This window comes from Anabrus simplex, chromosome 4, assembly GCF_040414725.1.
Source record: "Anabrus simplex isolate iqAnaSimp1 chromosome 4, ASM4041472v1, whole genome shotgun sequence".
NCBI classification, from domain to species: domain Eukaryota; kingdom Metazoa; phylum Arthropoda; class Insecta; order Orthoptera; family Tettigoniidae; genus Anabrus; species Anabrus simplex.
This window is the reverse complement of record NC_090268.1, coordinates 72,586,128-72,601,380: the sequence shown is the minus strand read 5'-3', so window position 1 is coordinate 72,601,380 and position 15,253 is coordinate 72,586,128. Positions and strand designations below refer to the sequence as shown.

Here is a 15,253-nt window from a genome sequence, read left to right as displayed (position 1 = left end):
GGATAGCAGTACGCAATTCCCTCTTCAACTTCGGGTCCAACATTCCTTATCATCGAGTCCCCAACTATTACTGTACGGGCTTGTTTATGTACCGGTCACCGACAGGATTTTTTTGTCTTTTGGACACTGCAGGTGAGTCATGTTCCATGTTTGCCTCATGATCATTAGATTCCAACACTTGAAAACTGTTTTGCATCACTATATTATTTACAGAATCTTTAAATGCAACATGTTTCCGATTAGGCCTAACATTCTTCGACTTAACCTCTTTAAAATCATTTTCGTAATGTCTCGTCATTTCAACATTATTTTGTTTAAAGTTCTTCAATTCCAGCAGAGCATTTTCTAGATCCGTTGATAACATTTTAATTATTTCATCTTTGGATGAAAGTTCAAGTTTCAGATCTCTTATTATAAACCTCAAATGCAAGGAGTCCAAAGTTAGGTTATCGGAGAAGAGATCGTCTACCGGATCCGACACTTCGTTACCAAACGTATTCTTCAATACGCACTCATAAGAAGCATTAAGACTATCAAGACTAGCATTACTTCCGTGAATAGATCCATTGCGCTTCATACACATATTATCACCGAACATTTCACCACTCAGAGAAAAAACTAAATCACTCTGTACTGCCATGTCTGTATATTAGTATCTGTATATTAGTGAGCAAAAGAATAAGAACAAGAACAGCAGCATGATGGATACCCAGGGTCAGTTAAAGTGTCTCGAAGTGGACGAAACTAACATCCAAGTTGCTGAAAGTGGACTTGACAATCTAGAATCAACTGTTCGTGAAATACTGAAATGATGACATTGATTTGCAAATATAAGATATTCTCACACTTTTCTTCATCTAATTTCCAATACTTTGTCCAGACATTTTACTCTTGTTCCAGATTATTGTGAATAGTTTCACAAAGTAGCAAATATTTCTCTTCCGATTATATTTCAATGAGACGACTGCTCTTGTAATATATAAGTACTGTACTTGAATATTAATTAAATGTGCTTGGTAATAATGATTATGTATATTTTATTATTGTTCCATTAGTGACCTTATCCACAGTTGATTGTTCCAAAACTTCCCTCCAACCCAGGAGTGTTCCAAAAGAGACCTTATCCATTTTTTAAATGAATATTTTATAATAAGTGCCGGAAATGAATTATTTTAATATCTACCACATTTTGACAGGGACAAACTTTTCATATATGTCCAATTTTCTAAGTTTAAATTATATTCAAGCTTAGAAACAGTTTTTCTCAAATATATAAAAAAAAGTCCATCATATGGAGAAGACCCTTTATGGAACAGTATGACTCATTTATCTTATTTATCTTAATTTAGTCATATTTCATAAATAAGTAACATAGCATGTGCGTTATGGAAATGAATTCTCTCTGTTTAAGAGTGCTATATGATGAGTTGGTTTTTCTACATGAATGAAGTATTGCACATATAATGTTTTCATTTTTAATTATTGGCATGTCACTATTTTAATGTTTATTTTGCAGGTCATGGTTGGATATTCTTAAGCGAGGTCTGCTGTCGGGTTTAATGTGGATCACTTTGGCTATTGTGTTCTTAGCTGGTACAAATAGAGTAAATATATTTTCTCTTGGGTATCTGATGGGTTCATTCATGTTTCTATGGCAAGGAGAAGATTTTTATCTTCGCCCAGTAAATATGATTCTGCGCTGGTGGAATGTGCTGATTGGATACAATGTTGCTGTAATCACGATCAAAGCTTTGCTACAGATTGTTGGATGTATATTTATTGAAAGGGCCAAGTTGTATGCCTGTTGGGCTGTGCAACTGTTTGGAATAGCATGCATCAAGAAATTTCGGGATACTGTTAAGGATGCTGGAATCACAGGTCAGTATGAAGTATGATTGAAAATCCATTTTTCCCCCCCCCTTTTTTGGTTTCATATTTCTCCTTCTCTTATCTTTTTATTACTGTCTCTTTCCTATCATTGTGTTTACATGTTTTAAATATGATTGTGCTCAGCTATGGCAAGAAATACTGCTTGTTTATGTACGGTGCCCTACCATCCTGCTCTGTTGCAAAGTATAGTAGCACCAGTGGCATTTTCTCAGTGTGTGTAAGTTGTATGTCAATCTCCAAAAAAAAATAGAAAGAAAAATAATACATTATATTATTTCATACCTTTTAAATGTAACGTTACATTACACTAGGTATATGGAAAAGTATTTTCCGGTTTCACTAAGAGATGGCACCAGTGAACAGTACACAGCATATGAATTTGACACATACGCAAGTTTGTTCACCTGACATTAATGTACCGACACACACAAGTTGAGTCCGCCAAACACTAGCGCCTGTGTTGTATTGTTCAGTGATCATGTTGAAGTTCGTGCCTAAAAAAGAACATTTGCGGCACGCATTGCTGTTCTTATTTAATCAAAAGAAAAAAGCTGTAGAAAGTAATCATTTGCTGGTAGAAACATATGGTGAATATGCTCTATCGATTAGAACATGTGAGACATGGTTTCAACAATTTAAACTTGGTGATTTCAATGTGAAAGGCAGTGAATGCTCTGGTAGACCACAAAAGTGCGAAGATGAGCAATTGGCGGCGAAATTGTTAATGCACAATGCTATTGCCAACAAATGATTTATTTAAATCGCACATTGATCGAGAGATGACTGGAATGGGCCAGAAGACATGGCAAAGTGATTTTGTAACATGACAGTGCGCCATCTCACACAGCAAAACCAGTGAAAGACACCTTGAAATCGCTTGGATGGGACATCCTTCCGCATCTGCCATACTGCCCCGACCTGGCGCCATCTGACTATCACCTCTTCACAACAACGGGGCACACACTCACAGAGCAGCACTTCAGCAATTTTGAGGAAGTTGGAAAATGGCTTGATGAATGGTTTGCCACAAAAGACAAGCAGTTTTTTGGGCATGGTATTCATAACTTACCTGAAAGATGGGCGATGTGTGTAGAAGCCGATGGCCAAAATTTGGAATAAACAAAAAATGAATTTCTCTTGAAAATTATGTGTTATCTTTACCAAAAGAAAAAAACTGCAAAAACTTATGCATACACCTGGTAGTGGTTTTATTTTTATTTTTTAAAGTTACTGTTTGTTGTTCCACTCCATATACTGTGGTTACTGTCAGCTCTGTCCAGAACTGTCTGCCACACTGCCAAAGCGTTGGTTCTGTTTCCAACGTCTCTGCAGCTTAACTCTCTGGAATCGTGCATGCACGCATATGCTCTCAGTACACTTGCCTCATGCTCAAAATCTGACCAAGGCATTGTTTCATTTTCAAACGCTTTATGTTGATTTTTGTTTACAAGTTCTGCACGAGTGTATTATTGCTTATGCAGTCAAATTGGAGGTTTCAAAATGGGTAGTGGAAAGCATAGTAAACACTAGTTTTTCATCGCTTTCTTATAGTAAAAAAAATAAATGGTGATTGCCAGTGGCCGACCATGCCCAGTCATTTTCATGGATTGTTTAATTTTCTGTACTTTAATTTTGCAATATTATAGTTGCAATATTATATTATTACAGTATATAAGATGTTATAATGGTGAAGTAACTGAAATGGTAAAAGTAATTCATTTTTGAAAGAAAATCATAATTCTCTGCAGACATTCTCTTTCTTTCTCTGTCTCTTTCTGTAACCGCGGTTTCGGAGCGTGTACATAAATAAAAATAATACTAGAAATAATAAATATCATAATACTTAATAATATGAATAAGGAGGTAGAAATATGCCGCAGTGGCGGAGAATACATATAAACCAAATACAGGGAACACTTACAGGCCTAAAAATGACAACTACGACAGGATGTGGAACGTGCTGGGAAGCCCTACTGAGGTCCATGGAAACGTATGACGTTATGGGGGAGAAAAGACTTATAAGAAACACCCTCTAGCTCAACTATATTAGAAATGACAAGAAAGTTTTACAAAATACAGTTCCACGACACGGAAACAAGACATACTTAAGTAACTTAACATAAAACTTGATTTAACAATGAAGGTGATGCTACATTAAAGGTACCGTATAGTTTAAAGCGAAAGTATTTAATGGATGAAAGAATTGAAAGTACGGCAATTGGAACCTAGGGTAAACTCGGACTCATCAAATTAAACTTTTAAAATGACATTAAGCAAAGAAATAATGAAACACCAAAGGAATTAAACTAAATGAAACGAAACCAGAAAGCATTGAGAATAACATTGCAAAAACACTGAAATAACACTTACTTCAGAAAGGCAGGAGTTCCCGAGGGCAGCAGCCCTCGAGCGCAAACGCTCGCTTGGGCGGTCGGATGGAAAAGACGCTGAGCACACGCATCATTTTCCGAAGCCGGGCACAAGGCCGGAAATGGCCCGATTACAATCAACCAATAAGATCAAACTTACCCTAGATTCCTGGACCTTTTTGCCAATAGGAAATCTCGTTACCATATATGGTAATTTTAACATCGTTTGCAATTGCACAAGTTCTGGAACATTATGATTACAACACCCAAAATTTCATCATAGGAAACCACACGTGTGGTACAGGTACAGGATGCTCCAAAATAAATCACCTTACAAATTTTACATCAGATTACATATAAACTACATTTTAAAAAAAAATCACTTCAAAACACTTCTGCATGTTGCAATGTTCATACAGTTCAATGTTTCTTGATGTTTCCATATTTTAAAAAAAAATTTACAAACATATTTCAGTTACCGGTACACAAAAACTTTACAAATATAAATTTTAAACACACTGTAGTTCCAATTCTCCGTCCCACACACCGGTGACATTCTCCTCCTCCCAACGTCGAGCTCAGCTCGACAAAAAAAAATTTACCCCAAAATAACAAAATTTAAATGAACTTAAAATGGGAGGCTTAATGGAGATTTGAATATTTTCACAACGCCACAAATTGCACCACACCACAATTTCTTATCATCGTTCTCTTCAGGAACGTCCATACAAGCAAAAACCAGTAGAGCGTTGGTATCGCTGTCAAACGAAGTCGCTGACCGCGGCCGTTGCCAGCGTCTCCATCCTAATTGCAGTCCAACCATTGCTCACTTACAGCCTCAGCACAGCCCACCCAACTTAGTGAACAGGTCCATAATTGGCGAAGGTAGGTGGCACAGCAGAGACAACTGCCACCATTAAACAGCTTTCCATTCCACCATCAGACATTAGTGGCCAATAGGTGCGTTGCAGACTCCAAATAGATATCCCAGGTCGAAATGTCAGTGGCATAGCAGTAACTGGAACATAAACATACGCAGCAGAAATTTGGAACTGAAGAACTTAGGCCACTGGCCTGAACTATTGATGACGTTACGAGGAGCCTTGAGTTTCGAGGGTGGGTTTTTGTGTTTTTTTATTAACAATAACAAGCCTCCTTAGGGAGATTCCCTCTCATGTTTCTGGGAAACCCCAGCCCTCCTGGCAAGTGCTATTTCAGAATTTCAAAATTTAGGAAAATTAAAAAACTAAAAGAAAATTTGCCAGAGTTTACCCTAGTGCCAAAACATTATAAAATCCCTAACTAATCATCAATAAACTTCTAAACTTACCCCAACAGACATTACATAAAATTATATCTAACATGATTATAAATAACCCTTCCCATTACAACTAAAGTAACTTAACTAAATTATTAACTACAAAACCCGAAAAATAGTGCGCGCCAATTAATTAAAATTTGCTTACAACTAATTCCTTATAACTACCAAATTAAGTTACCGTGTGCATTCTTAATCACCCAACATTAAGGAACAGAACAAAACAAATAAACGGAAGAATTTAGAATGTTACGAGGGAACTCAAAACACAGAAACAAATACTAAATTACGTTGGCTTGCAACACCTTCAATGAATTGAGGATAGTAAGTCACTATTTATTTACCATGTCATGTACTCATGAAATTTTTACATAAACTCACATTACGTATTACGTGTCACACCAGTCAAATGAAGGCGCAATAAAGCCAGGAATACCAAATGAAAATCATATTTCTTTATCAACAGGAACTCAAAAATAAAAAACAAAAGCGATGCAAGAGTGCACATGCAGACATCCAACTCACTGATCACTGATATAAGAAATAAAAAGGTACAAGTACAACCTTCATACCAGAGATTACCAGATAACCGCACGGCACACAAGACTACCAAGCTTATCTGTCCTTCGACATACACACAGACAACATCAAACCACCAAAACAAGTGCGACGATCCCTGAATCAGCATAACCAACGAATGGTAAAAGGCACGGACGACCTCAATACTGACTCTCATCACATGACATACAACCACAGTACACATACATACACAAAAACACCCGTGCGATGACACATCAAGAAGCACCCACAAAATAAAAGGACAGAACATCAGAACATGACCTCAAGTACCCTTGAATTTATCACACGACAAAGAGACTCTTAGGGCCAATTTTGTACTCCTAGAAGAGGAACGGCCTCTCAGCACCTTAACCCTAAGTCTCAGTACACACACACATATGCCTACCAAAGGCACAATTATATTCAAAATCATAGGACAGATACAGCACAGCTACAAAATTTAGAACCGTACTCAGTCTACAGAATCCCATACTTCTACAAATTGAGTACATAAATTTGGAAGACACGAACCCGTAATGCAAGACATTCTTACTATCGATAAACTCGAACAAGACAAAACAAGCAGAAAATTTAACTGAATGGCTTAGCTAAATTACGATACCCTCAAAATTTCACTAGTGACAAATTTAAACTAAGAGAACGTTAAATCTTGGCCATCTGCAGACCTACTATGAATTTACCAATGTATAGCTCAGCGTAAAAACACCAAAATGAACATTTGCAGAAAATCTTCCTAGTAATCATTCTTATAATCACAAGGGACATTTTCCATCTAGGCACCTAATACCAAGAAAACGATTACGAGGAATCTCATACCAGATACACTAGATTTCCAACCTGTCACGATCACAAGTGCAGATCCGTAACCCGTCAAATTTGCCCAAAATGAGCCTCAGCATTACCTGGTCTAAAGATATGGTGAACACGTGTCACCCTATGAGCCTATCCAAGTCCTCATAGAACCCTCCCTAGCAAATATAGGAATACACGGGTAAATAAATATACGTGACAAGGAAACAGACACACGATGGAAAAGCACAAGACAAACTAGGAAACTTTCGTAATTTAGCAGCTAGTTGGGAAACAGTCACCAAAATAGTCCCATACCTACTTGGAAACGAACCCAGATCCAGCAAAAGACCAAAAACAACACATGACCGGAAATTTAAGTACATACAGAGCTACAACATGACGTAAAAATTACCTTTAAAAGATCACACACGTGGAATACTGCCAAACATAACATACCAGGCGACAAGAAATAAAATTTAGAAAATAAATTGCTGAAACACGAGATTTACGAACAGGAAAACACTCGAAGAAATAGACGAAAATTCACAACATAACCTTAAAATTGTTGCCGAAAATTTACCAAAAGAGAAATTACAGAAAAACTAAGGAAACTCCGTGCTAAAATTCAACCAGAACACAATGATCACTCTGACAATTCACACTACAATTTACGTATCTGGAAGAAGAAAAAGAAGATGATTACGACACGAGAAACTTTTATAAGATTGAATTGAGCGCTCATAATCTCGGAAGTTAGTCAAGCAATCATCTGTTTTCAACACAATACGCAACTCAACTGTTTGGGAGATAACATTAGGTCATGCACTGAAGTACAGCACTTAGCATAATTTAATGACATAGCCTAAAGCAACAAGTAATCCCACAGGTGTTACGATGAAAACACACGAATTGAAGAAAAAAAAAACTTGACATAATCAAACATATTGAAATTTATCAAAGAAGACTTTCGGAAGGCGAACATTGCACACGAAATGTGAAGATATCACTTTACTAAAAAAACACGTGGTCAAGCGAAATCTTGCCACACAGGAAAATTTATTAAAATTAACGAAACCAAAAACTTGTTACAAATAGTGACACACCATTTCCTCCAACCGTTAATTACAAGAGAAACACAGTAACACAAGACTGCACATCGCGGAACGAAAAACACGTGGTGAGATTAACTCGCGCAAGAATCATGAAAAACAAGAACCGGGAATTACGAATACACACGGAACTCTTACAACCTAAGCCTATATACTAACTTAAAAGATTTAAAATTAATTAATTTTAGAAAAGTTAGCCGAGAATGATCATTGTAAGTCTTCGCTCCTTACTTAACCACGCTCTGCTACCAAATGTAACCGCGGTTTCGGAGCGTGTACATAAATAAAAATAATACTAGAAATAATAAATATCATAATACTTAATAATATGAATAAGGAGGTAGAAATATGACGCAGTGGCGGAGAATACATATAAACCAAATACAGGGAACACTTACAGGCCTAAAAATGACAACTACGACAGGATGTGGAACGTGCTGGGAAGCCCTACTGAGGTCCATGGAAACGTATGACGTTATGGGGGAGAAAAGACTTATAAGAAACACCCTCTAGCTCAACTATATTAGAAATGACAAGAAAGTTTTACAAAATACAGTTCCACGACACGGAAACAAGACATACTTAAGTAACTTAACATAAAACTTGATTTAACAATGAAGGTGATGCTACATTAAAGGTACCGTATAGTTTAAAGCGAAAGTATTTAATGGATGAAAGAATTGAAAGTACGGCAATTGGAACCTAGGGTAAACTCGGACTCATCAAATTAAACTTTTAAAATGACATTAAGCAAAGAAATAATGAAACACCAAAGGAATTAAACTAAATGAAACGAAACCAGAAAGCATTGAGAATAACATTGCAAAAACACTGAAATAACACTTACTTCGGAAAGGCAGGAGTTCCCGAGGGCAGCAGCCCTCGAGCGCAAACGCTCGCTTGGGCGGTCGGATGGAAAAGACGCTGAGCACACGCATCATTTTCCGAAGCCGGCCACAAGGCCGGAAATGGCCCGATTACAATCAACCAATAAGATCAAACTTACCCTAGATTCCTGGACCTTTTTGCCAATAGGAAATCTCGTTACCATATATGGTAATTTTAACATCGTTTGCAATTGCACAAGTTCTGGAACATTATGATTACAACACCCAAAATTTCATCATAGGAAACCACACGTGTGGTACAGGTACAGGATGCTCCAAAATAAATCACCTTACAAATTTTACATCAGATTACATATAAACTACATTTTAAAAAAAAATCACTTCAAAACACTTCTGCATGTTGCAATGTTCATACAGTTCAATGTTTCTTGATGTTTCCATATTTTAAAAAAAATTTTACAAACATATTTCAGTTACCGGTACACAAAAACTTTACAAATATAAATTTTAAACACACTGTAGTTCCAATTCTCCGTCCCACACACCGGTGACACTTTCTATCACTGGCACATTAATTCAATTTGTGATCTGAATAATCTGGTAAAAGAAATGGGGTGGGGAATGTGTGGGCTTATATTTAATCCATTAATTTCATCTGTAACAATGTCAGACTCATTGGCTGAATGGTCAGCATACTTGCCTTTGGTTCAGAGGGTCCCGCGTTCGATTCCCGGCTGGGTTGGGGACTAAGGTTAAGTTATAAGGAGATTCCCACCTTCCAATACTTGTCAATTTCTATATAATGGTTTTATTAAGTACATGATATAATCCAGCTTAATCTCTAGGACATGTTTCGTTCAGATTATGGAACATCTTCAGCTAAAAGATTTGACAAAATGGCAAGACAATTAAAATACATGTGATAGTTATGATGATAAATTCAGCTAAAAGTTTTGACAAAATGACAAGACAGTTAAAACACATGTGATGGTTATGATGATACGATAAAATAAGACACAAGGTAAAGAACTCCATTATCCTTTTATCCTCACGTACATACATTCTTACAAGGTTTTCTCCCTTAAAATATCCTCCTTTTTACTTATTTCAGACTTATTTTAATAGTTTAACTGCAACCCAACTTCAAGTTTGGTTATTTTTTAAGAGTTCCCCCGATAACTATACTTTAAGAAAATGTTTTATATCTCCAATTTAATCTTCAAGATTAACAAGTATACACGTCTCCAACATAAAGAAGAACCCTTACGCCGATTTTGATTTGTCACTTGGACACTGACTTGCTGGAAATTTTAACCCAACATGAATGAACATTTTATCTTATCATAACCAACACGTGTTTTAATTGTCTTGCCATTTTGTCAAATCTTTTAGCTAAAGATATTCCATAATCAGAACGCAACATGTCCTAGAGATTAAGCTGGATTATATCATGTAATTAATAAAACCATTATATAAAAATTGACAAGTATTGGAAGGTGGGAATCTCCTTATAAGTTAACCTTAGTTGTGTTGAGCCAATATGGGACAAAATACGAGATTTATAAGTTATAAGCTGGGTTGTGGATTTTGACCTTCATTGGTTAATTCCAGTGGCCCGGGGTCTGGATGTTTGTGCTGTCCCAAACATCCCTACAACTCGCACACCACTCGTAACACTATCCTCCACCACAATAACACGCAGTTACCTACAAATGGCAGATGCCGCCCACCTTATCAGAGAGTCTGCCTTACAAGGGCTGCAATCGGCTAGAAATAGCCACACGAAATTAATCTATAACAGTGCCTGAACTTCTGGCCAAGGAAACTCCACCGAGTAGCATGCCTAATCTATGACTACTCAGTCAATCTGTTCTTGGTGATACAGTGTTTCCTTTCACTCTAACGTTCTGTGGATTTATTATTTATCGTTTTGTATGTACACTTTCATGTTGTTTTTCTTCCTATGTCTTTGCATTTGTAGCACTCTCAAATTCTTCTGTAAAATTTATCTTGTCCTGCTAGATTGAATGTGGTAATGCCATAAAGTCATTTTTAAGAACATTAACTTAACAGGTTTTTCTGTCAAGTTGAGAAATCCTTATTTTTCTCTTCCCCCTTCTTTGAACACACATAATATTGGAACAGAATTTCAAGCTCATTATCATCTATGAAGTTTGCTTCAATTCGTGCTTATCTCAAGAAATACTTCACACAAATGTAAGTAAAAATAATCACTTTTTTATTAAATGGCATTATAAGACTTGGGCAAAATCTTGCCTCAAACAGTGACAAATTTAAAGATTTGTATGATGAAATTATTATCCATCTAGAAAAGGCAAGCACAATAACCAGTTAGTGAGGATAGAGGGAGCAATTGAAGAGTGAGAAGATTAACATACAAAATCACAAAGACATCTTGTTCTTGTTAAAGTATCATAAGTATCGATGGGATTGATGGGGCAGAGTCTATATATTTTCATGGTAGTATACAAGGTAGGAGGTAACTGATGCACTAAATTAATACAAATAATAGATCTTGGGGAGAGGATCACAATATTGCAAGTTTCAGGTCTGTAGCTTGCACTGTTACGCTATAATATCTCAATGAAATCAGTGATGTAAAGGGTTAATGGCTCAAAAAGCGAGGCAATGGAGTGTACAGACTCCTAGGAATAAGTATCAAAACAAACGCTTACTGGTTATTTGTCCTGTATCTTAATGCGTTTAGCAGTAAAAGGTTATAACTTGTATGGAAGCAGAGAACATGTGAGACTTTGTCGATTGTCTGGTCTCCTGCATCAGAATAAACCTCCGAATGACATAAGAGGGAAGACTGTCAAGTCATACAATGCCTGGTGAAATTTGTGAAGTTGTGAAAGGTGACAGGTAGGGACCCTCTTAAGAGGCAGCTCTGCCCAGGAAGTGGCACCTCTGCCTATCTGAGTCCCAGTGTACGCTGACCCGATGTGTAACATCTGGTAAAGGGTCCCAGCTCAGGGTAACGAGTGAAGACCTCAACGGCAGCAAAAGCGGAGAATATGATTCGGTACAGTGGAGCTGGCGGAGGATGCAACCCATTCCTCTGGGGGTAGTACAGATGGAACCCACTGCCTTGTGGGATGAGGAGGGATCCTCAAAGGCTAAGGGAGTAAACCCCGAAAGAAAATCCTCAATTACGTTAGGCCTAGCAAGCTAGTAAAAGATCTTATTTGTAGTTGCTTTCAAAACACGTAAGAGCCTCGGAACGCATTTATCAACTAAATCAAGACGCCAGCATGAGCAGACTCATGTCAGGGATGATGGTTTATGGCCTGATGATTGACAGGGTCCTGAAAAAATCCTGGAAGAGACTAACACAGATTGGGACCATCAACTTACTCAGTCTCACAGGAAAATGTGAAGAACTAGTGGACCTCATGGAAAGGAGGAAATTATACTGGGGCTGAGTGAAACTGTATCAAGAGGGAAAGGATTGAAGAAATTAAGAAAACAGTATACACTGTATTGGCATGGAAATGACAAAGAGATGAGGAATGGTGTTAGTTTCATCATGAGTAAAGATCTAGAAGGAGTCGCTGACATTCAGTATGTTAGTGAGAGAATAATAAAGGTGACTGTGTGTTTAGGGAAAGAAAAACTAACTTTGGTACAGGTGTATGCACCTCAAACTGGATGTTGTCAAGAAGATAAGAACCAGTTTCTTGATGATTTGGAAAAAAAATGGTAAAGAGAGTAATCATTATAGGAGATCTGAATGCACAGATTGGGATGGATAGAACAGGATGTGAGAACATAATGGGACCACATGGGTATGGTAGATGAAATATGGAAGGTGAACATCTCCTTGTCTTCTGTATGAGGAATGGGTTGATGGTGAATAATAGTTGGTCCAAGAAGAGGCAGAGCCATAAGATAACCCGATATAGTTGGGATGGACTACAAAAGACTGTAATTGATTACGTCATTTCAGATGAAGAAAGGAGCAGAATGGTAACAGATATCAGAGTAATATCCAGCGAGAGCCTTGACAGTGATCACTGTCTATTAGTAGCGGACCTGAGAAACTTCTATGTGCCAAAAGTACAGAACAGGAAAATGCCAAAAATCAAAGTATGGGAACTCCAGAAAACAGATAAGAGAACTGAGTATCAGAACCAGATAAAAACCCTGTTACCAAAAGATGAAAGGAAAAATGGAGAGGCAGAATGGACCAGACCAAGGGACACATTGGTTAAGGAAGCAACTGAAGTTTGTGGAAAGACAAGTATGAAAATAAGGGAGAAGGAAACACCTTGGTGGAATGAAAGAGTGAGAGCAGCAATCAGGAAAAGAAATCTCTAGTGGAAAGAAAGGAATTGGGAGAAAAATAAACTGGATCTTACTAGAGACGAGGCAAAGATTAGAAACCTTGAACAGTTATACCGAATACTGGACATTAAAAGAACAGTTACAGAAGAAAAGACCAAGGCATGGAATATATTCACTCAGAAACTGGAGGAAGACAGCAGAGTCAATAAGAAACTACTGTATAGTGTTATCAGTGATAAAAGGAAAGCAATGAATACCATAAAGGCACTTGAAGATGAAAATGGAAATCTGATTAGGACAGAAAGTGACATGAGAGAAGTCCTGAAGAACCATTTCGACCACCTACTGAATAGACCAGTTCAAGAACAAAATACAGGACCGGAAATCCAAGCCTACAATGAAGAACCTCCCATCACCTGGACAGAAACTGAGACAGCCTTAAAATCTATGCCTAAAGGAAAATCTTCAGGTGCAGATGTGGACATGATAAAGGCAGCAGACATCCAGGGTATACAGTGGCTGCACAGGGTACTAAATGCCACATGGACAGGCAACAAAATACCTGCAGATTGGAGCTAGGGTGTTATAATTCCTCTGTTTAAGAAAGGCAGCAGACATAAACCCACCAACTATAGAGGAATAACCCTGCTGTCTTATGGGCTAAAAATTCTAGAGATCATGATAGAAAGGAGATTGAGAACCATCATTGAACAACAGTTAGAGGGGGAGCAATATGAATTCAGAAGTAACAGATCAACAATGGATCTAATTTTTAGCACCCGCATGCTGATGGAAGAGTATTGGGAGAAAGACAAGAACCTGGTCATTGTATTCCTACATATAGAAAAGTCCTATGATAGTGTAATAAGAGATAAGATCTGGGAGTGTCTGAGGAAAAGAAATGTGCCTGAAGGACTGATAAGGAAAATTCAGATGTTGTACAAAGACTGTACTAGCTGTGTATGAATTGGGGAAGGTCGATCATCATGGTTTGAGACCAAAAGTGGAGTTCAGCAAGGAAGTGCACTGTCCCCACTACTGTTCATCACTGTTATGTACAATATAATGAAGAACATCAAGGAAAAGTTAGGTGAACTGAATGCAGTGGCCTTTGCTGATATCATGATTTGGGGTGAAACGGAAGAGGAAGTACAGACCAGACTCAACGTATGGAAATCCCAGTTCCAGCAATATAACCTCAACATCAGCAAGACTAAGACAGTGGTGATGGCAGTCAACAGAGCAGGGCGTCCAGTACGTGTAAAACTAGGAGACCACCAGCTAGAGTGTGTGGCTAGTTTTCCTTACCTTGGAAGTGTAATCTCCAATGATAATTTGGTCAGAAAGGAAATTGCAAAGAGTGCAAAAGGGATCCGAATTCTACAAACAAGTAAGAACACTTATGGGATGACAGGATTCCAAAACCGGCCAAACTGAAGATGTTTAACAGCTATTTCATACCAATATTGACCTATGGTATTGAAGCGTGCACCCTCACAAAAAGAGATTCATCAAGACTGCAAGCATCAGAGATGAAATTTCTTAGATCCACCATCCAGAAGACCAAGATAGACAAGTTATGAAATAAGCAGGTGAGGAAAGAAGCCAGAATAAAGACATCCTTTTAGACCGAATCGGCACATCCAGATTACGATAGTACGGGCATGTAATGAGGATGGAGCGTACGAGAACAGCCAGAATAAATTTGGAAAGACAGGTGGAGGGAAAAAGACCTGCAGGAAGACCTAAAACCCATTGGATGGACATGATCAAGGTTGGTGTAGTTAGCAGAGGATGGGCAGTAGATGATATTCTCCTTGACAAGTTATACATGGACAGGAAGAAGTCGAAAAGGCTCATTAACAGTACGTGGGAAACTGGAACTGTACGATGATGATGATGATGATGTGAAAGATAACATTGAATTCTTTTCAGTAAAAGAAACCTACTATGGAGGCTTACATGTTAAATATCTTGATGCTAAACTAAATGTCACAACAATGCGCAAACTATTTTTATCATTAGTCCAGATCTGAGAGT

General features: G+C 37.7%; 1 protein-coding gene across 9 annotated transcripts in view; it reads left to right on the top strand.

Moving 5' to 3' along the window:
* Positions 1–15,253, top strand: part of Piezo (piezo type mechanosensitive ion channel component) — a 555,272-nt gene that overhangs the window by 372,196 nt on the left and 167,823 nt on the right. For all 9 annotated transcript variants that reach the window (XM_067145104.2, XM_067145105.2, XM_067145110.2 and 6 more), the window contains one exon: positions 1,517–1,878. In XM_067145104.2, the coding sequence (XP_067001205.2) occupies positions 1,517–1,878 (362 nt within the window). The remainder of the gene's footprint in view (positions 1–1,516; positions 1,879–15,253) is intronic.